General features: G+C 32.3%; 1 protein-coding gene across 1 annotated transcript; it reads left to right on the top strand.

Moving 5' to 3' along the window:
* On the top strand, nucleotides 1–3,542 carry LOC142626251 (putative cinnamyl alcohol dehydrogenase). The gene is made up of 5 exons (XM_075800051.1): nucleotides 1–117; nucleotides 199–312; nucleotides 1,999–2,226; nucleotides 2,472–2,911; nucleotides 3,181–3,542. The coding sequence occupies exons 1-5, from the start codon at nucleotides 41–43 to the stop codon at nucleotides 3,381–3,383; spliced, it is 1,062 nt and encodes a 353-aa protein (XP_075656166.1). The 5' UTR covers nucleotides 1–40; the 3' UTR covers nucleotides 3,384–3,542.
* Nucleotides 3,543–6,366: the final 2,824 nt, after the last annotated feature.

Here is a 6,366-nt window from a genome sequence, read left to right as displayed (position 1 = left end):
AAATTTTTTCTGTTTAGTGTCTTGTTTTGAAGCATAACAAATGGAGGGAAGAAAGGTCATTGGTTGGGCTGCTAGAGACCAATCTGGACACCTCTCTCCTTACTCATTCACTCTCAGGTTCCTCTCTCTCTCTGTTCTCTTGTCTCTTCAGTCTTTAGTGAGTAATTGTAATTCAGTTTTCATTGCTTGTGTTAACAGGGAAACAGGTCCAGAAGATGTAGTATTCAAGGTTTTGTACTGTGGGATGGACCACACAGATCTTCATCAAATTAGGAATGAGATTCACTCCGCTAACTATCCTTTGGTCCCAGGGTAGGCACCTTTTCTATCTCCAGTTACACAATTCGCTTACAACTTTAAAGACCAATATTAGAGAACCACACCCAGGAGTAAGGTTGTAAACGAGTCAAGTTTTGTCAAGTAGTAAATGTTCAAACTCGACGACAAAAATAGTGTTCAAGCTTAGTTTGAGCGCGCTATAAAGTATAAAAGTTTGAGCTCAGTCTGGCTTAACTTGATTCCTTAGTTAAGTCAAGCTCTAGCTTAACTTAAGCTTAATATCATACTTTTAAGCTTGAGATCCAACACAAGTATATTATTAAATTCTTATCAAGTTTATCTAGCCTATTTGGTTTGGATGAGTAGTATCAATTTTTAATTAATTAAAGTCTTATAAAGATATGAGTTTATTTGTTAATCTCATATTAATTTTATTACTAAACTTATAAATAAGTTTAGGCTCAACTTGTTTATATCGAAGCTCGGTGTTCACGAGCTTGTTTATAAACAATATTTTTTTCCTCAGGCTAGACACGTTTATTAAACATGCCTAAAACTAAAACTTAAGTTTGACTTGTTTATAAACAAACAAATATGAGCAAGTTTTTTTATTGAGTCAAGCTTGAGCTATCTATAAACGTTTTGGTTTATTTATAGTCCTACCTAGTGGCAACTCAAGGCCTAGACAAGTTAGGTCAAGGCCTAAGGCCCTCAATTTTAATAATATTTTACCCTTAAAAAAATGCCCTATTTTATTATAAAAATGCCCTATTTTATTATAAAAATGCCCTATTTTATTATAAAAATGCTCAAGATTGTAGAATGATGTTAGAGATATTAAAATTTTTTGTCGCCAATAAAAAAAAAAATTAAACATTCACTATTATGTGGTTGAAACCCACCAATTATATTCATTACCACATTAATTTATGTGTTTTATGTAGTAAATTTTTCTTTGGAAAATGCTAAAGATACAAACTTTTTTACAAAAAAAATATTTACAAACTGCTGATGTGGCAACTAGCAAGTGATTATAGGTAAATGTAAAAGTAATGTTGGTGGTGGATCTAGACGAGAACCAGTAAGAAGTTGGACACAACAACAATTTGTAAAAATGTTGTAAAATAGTTCGTGTCTGTAATATTATTCTTTTTCTTTTTTCTTTTTGAGAATAATTTTTATGTAGTGAGGTTTGTAGTGATTTTAGCATTTATCAAAATTATATGATAATAAGTAGTTTAAAAAAAACAGGTTGCATACTATTTTTCTTAACTCCAAAAAGGTCTCCAAAATATTATACCAACAAAAACTCAACCCAATTTAAAACCATAAATTTTTGGGGAAAATACAATTAATTTGATGCTTTAATTTTTGTAAGCTACTATTCTCGCAATAAATAGTCAACATTACCTATCTAATCTATCTTTTGCATGGCTACAAACCAAACAAGATCTATTTCTTTATTAACACCAAAGTCAAAATTTATTATGATGCACTACCTTATCTAAGATAGAGTATACCTTCGTTCTAATAGAATAAAATTTTTTATTAATTTTTGAACCATGATGTTTGATATTTAAATACAAAAGTCCCGTATAAAATTATCGCCTTAGGCGCCCGCGGCCCTGTCCACACCTTGTATATTTTTAGGTTGATCATACTACTATCATGCTTGAACTCTGTTTCTTACTTTCTCAATTACGTTTACTTGATTTGAAGGCATGAAGTGGTGGGAGAAGTTGTGGCGTTGGGATCAGAAGTAAAAAAGTTCAGAGTTGGAGACATAGTAGGAGTTGGGTGTATAGTTGGGTCTTGTGGGGAGTGCTTTTCTTGCAAATCAAACATTGAGCAATACTGCAACAACAGACTGCTCACTTACAATGGCACAGACAAAGATGGAAGACCCACTCAGGGAGGTTTCTCTTCTGCCATGGTTGTTCATCAAAAGTATGTGCAAGCAGCAAACTATTCATATTGTTATTCTTAAAAATAATTAGATTTTACCCAATTTATATTGGGTAAGCACACTAATTTTTAATACTGTTAAACATTAAAGTAACGTTATTTTGACATGGGTCCATCAATCAAATTGATTGAAAATTGATATTATTCATTAAACCCAATAGGCTATGTTAACAGTGGCGAAAAATGTTTGACCTTAGACTTGGTGATTAATATTTGAGGCAATGCAGATTTGTGGTGGGGATTCCTGAAAAACTAGCACCGGAGCAGGCAGCGCCGCTACTTTGTGCTGGGGTGACAGCTTATAGTCCCTTAAAACAGTTCAATAGGTCGGACAAGGTTGTCAAGGCTGGAATTTTGGGTTTAGGAGGAGTTGGTCATCTGGGTGTTCTAATAGCAAAGGCAATGGATCATCATGTAACTGTCATAAGCTCTTCTGATAAGAAGAGGGTGGAGGCATTAGAACACTTAGGCGCAGATGCTTTTCTGGTGAGCTCCAACAGTGCTGAGATGGAGCAAGCAGTGAACAGCTTGGACTATATCCTCGACACTGTGCCGGCTGTGCATCCTTTGCAATCCTACCTTTCACTTCTCAATGTTGACGGGAAGCTACTATTAGTTGGTGTATCTCCTAATCCTTTGCAGTTTGATTCTGTGGACTTAATCCTAGGTATGCCTGGTCCCCTTACAAAGTTAAAATAACATTTCCATAATAGGAAAGTTCTTAGTTTATGTTGTATTAGCAGTGTAAACTTACATTGTAGGCACACAAAATATGTATAATGTTATACACATTATATACAAAATATGCATATAATGTGTACAACATTATACACAAACTTCATTTTGTTCCATAAAACTTTGTCCTGGTTAAATATCTTCAAAATTTTGGGTGAACATTGTTATGTACAATGATGGCGACTTTCTCTTGCTATATAGGAAAGAAGACCATATCTGGGAGTCTCATTGGAAGTATTGAGGAGACGCGGGAGATATTGCAGTTCTGGGCTGAGAAGGGTTTAACATCAATGATAGAGGTAGTAAAGATGGATTACGCGAACAAGGCATTTGAAAGAATGGCAAGGAATGACGTAAGGTATAGGTTTGTGCTGGACGTGGCTGGCAGCAACATAGAATCTTGAAGCCCAAATTTGTGCCGACAATTGTAAAATTTTCTGTTTACAATGGCAGTTTCATTTCAAGAATAAAATATTTGGTGTATACAATATAATAATTTTTGTTTCTACATTCATGTTGAGTACCATCAATGCAGCTTTTCAGTCCATTTTGGTCCATTTCAATTGTAAGACCTATTAGTAAATGAGTTAATTTAATTATTTTGTCCAAATCTATTAGTACATGAAGTCATTTAAGCATTTTATTTTAAATTAATATTAATCAAACAATAAGATCTCTTAAGTAATGCATCTTATGAATGTTTTTATTTAAATTTTTCATATAAAAAGTACATTTAAACAATATCGTTTACTAACTAAAAAATTTACAAAGTGCCATAATTGGTTAGTTTCACATGAACAATTTAATATACAAATTCCTAATTATTTTTAGTAATACTGTAGTTATTACAAATTTTACTACATATAAATCCATATTTTATATAATATCTAAAAGTTGAAGCATATCATTTATTATTAATACGCTCTTTTTGAGCCATATTAGCGTAGCATCTAGGTTCATTTTGGTCTATTCGGTTCATTTCAATCTAATTTGGTCTAGTTTGGTCCATACGGTCTATTTCAATTATAAGATCTATTAATAAATAACTAAATGAGTTAATCTAATTATTTTTTCCAAATATAATAGTACATGGATTCATTTAAACATTTTTTTAAAATTAATATTAATGAAAAAAATAAGATCTTATGCATCTTATGAATGTTTTCATTTAAATTTTTAGTGGTAAAATGAACATTTAAACTATATCGTTTTCTAACAAAAAAATTTATAAAATGACATGATTGGTTAATTTCACATCAACAACATAATATAAATATTGTAAGTGATACTATTGTTAATACAAATTTTACTATATACAAATCTATATAATATCTAAAAGTTAAAACGTAACATTTATTATTGCAATACTATTTTTGAAAAAATTATTAGGTACTCTCGGATTACTATAAATCATTGTTATTGATTCCGTTCCGTTCCGGCCGGAATATTTCGTACCGGCATGCAAACCGGTACCACAATACCCTTGTTCCACCTCGGGTCAAATTTCGGCCTATTTCGGGGCGTTCCGGCCATTCCGGCCAATTCTGGCTAATTTTGGCCAAAATACAAATTTCAGCCGGTATCAGATTTTGGCTTTAAAAAAAAAAAAAAAAAAAATCATACCTTCTTCTTCTTGGTTACAAACCTTTCTGCTTCTTGTTTTTTTTTTTTTTTTTTTTTTACCTTCTTCTTCTGGGTTTCAGACACTTCTTCTTCTTCTTTTTTTCCTTCTTCTTTTGGTGGGTTTCGGACCCTTCTTCTCTTCTCTTTTTTATTTTTTCTTTTGGTGTGTTTCGGTCCTATTGCGGGCTGCCACTCTGCCTTTCCTTTTTTTATTTGTGTGCTGTAAAGGTAATGTATGGGACTACTTGTGAGCCTCCTTACTCTTCATTAATTGCTATGTCCTTTGTGTTGATTTTTTTTATTTGTTTAGTTTTTGCCAGCCGACATGCTCCCTTTTGTTACTTGTATTTTAAAATTTGAATTTTTTCTTTGTTTTGTTTTTGTGTGCCCCACGTGATTAACAATAAAAATGAATGTGGGAGCTTTTACCCTCTTTCACTGTTCCAACTTCCGATATTAACTTCAAATTTTTTTTTTCATATTATTACTCTTATTATATTTTATACATGATTTAACTGATATTTATTATTATTATTATTATTATTATTATTATTATTATTATTATTATTTGGACTTAGAGATTACATATTAGTTGAAATATGTACTTATAACTTCTTTAAAACCTTTAATAATTTATAAAGGTTTTTTTTATTAATAATATATATATTTTATTATAAAATATCGTAACTCCGAAATACTCTGAAATGGTACGCCGAAATAGGCCGGTACCGAAATATTCCGTTTCAATGGACAAATCGAAACGGGGTCCGAAACGGTATTCATAACAATGCTATAAATGCGTACTCCCCCCTCTCACATGAATAGTGGGTCTCACCATAAATTTAATTAGTGGAACCCACCATTCATGTGAGATGAAGGAGTATGCATTTATGATACTCTGAGAGTATAAAATAATTTCCCCTATTTTTGAGCCATATTAGTGAAACATTTTGCCCACTTCACTCCACTTAGGCCCATTTGATCTATTTCAATCCACTTTGGTTCATTCAATCAAATTTGGTCCACTTTGGTCAACTTAGGTCCATTCAGTCCAATTTGGTCTATTTCTTCCAATTTGACCAACTTCGGTTCTTTTGGACTAATTTTCGTCTTTTCAGTTTTTGGCTTAAAATTCATTTTTCTCCTTTATTTTTGGGTTGAAAAGTATGGAACTATATTTCTCTAGTTTTGGTCTAAAAATTCAAACAAAATAGACAAAAAATTAGAGATATGAGCCCCAAAAAGCAATAAATATGATAAATATTCAAAAAATTACCTAAAATTCAGTAATATTCAGAAAATTATCCTAAAATTCAGTTTCAAATTACATAGTTATATTTTTACTACAGAAACAAAAGTTGGGAAATTAGTTTCAATCTCCACTTTTTTCATACATAATTCCCTGGTGGTAAAAGGTAAATGCCATACAGTTCGTCTCTAAAACTTGAACAAATTCCCCTACTGGTTGAGAAAACTTAGAGCCACTCAATCTCCCTTCATTAACCCATCCCCAAACCTTGTTCCCCCACTAAAACAACCGTGAACATTAGCTTCAGCCAACCACTTAACAGAAAGCTTCCAGCCAGGAAGATCTCATTCTTTTTTATTTGTATGTAGGTGCAATCTTGAACATCAGGCAATTCACAAGTAAAAGTCGTAAACGTTTGAAGTGATGCATACACGTGCATGTGTGCAATATGACTGGTGAGTTGTATCATGTCAAGCAACCCACCCACATGCCCAGAGATCAATTGCATCATGACA

Source organism: Castanea sativa, chromosome 2 (assembly GCF_040712315.1).
Source record: "Castanea sativa cultivar Marrone di Chiusa Pesio chromosome 2, ASM4071231v1".
Lineage (NCBI taxonomy): Eukaryota > Viridiplantae > Streptophyta > Magnoliopsida > Fagales > Fagaceae > Castanea > Castanea sativa.
This window is presented reverse-complemented; position numbering and strand designations above follow the sequence as displayed.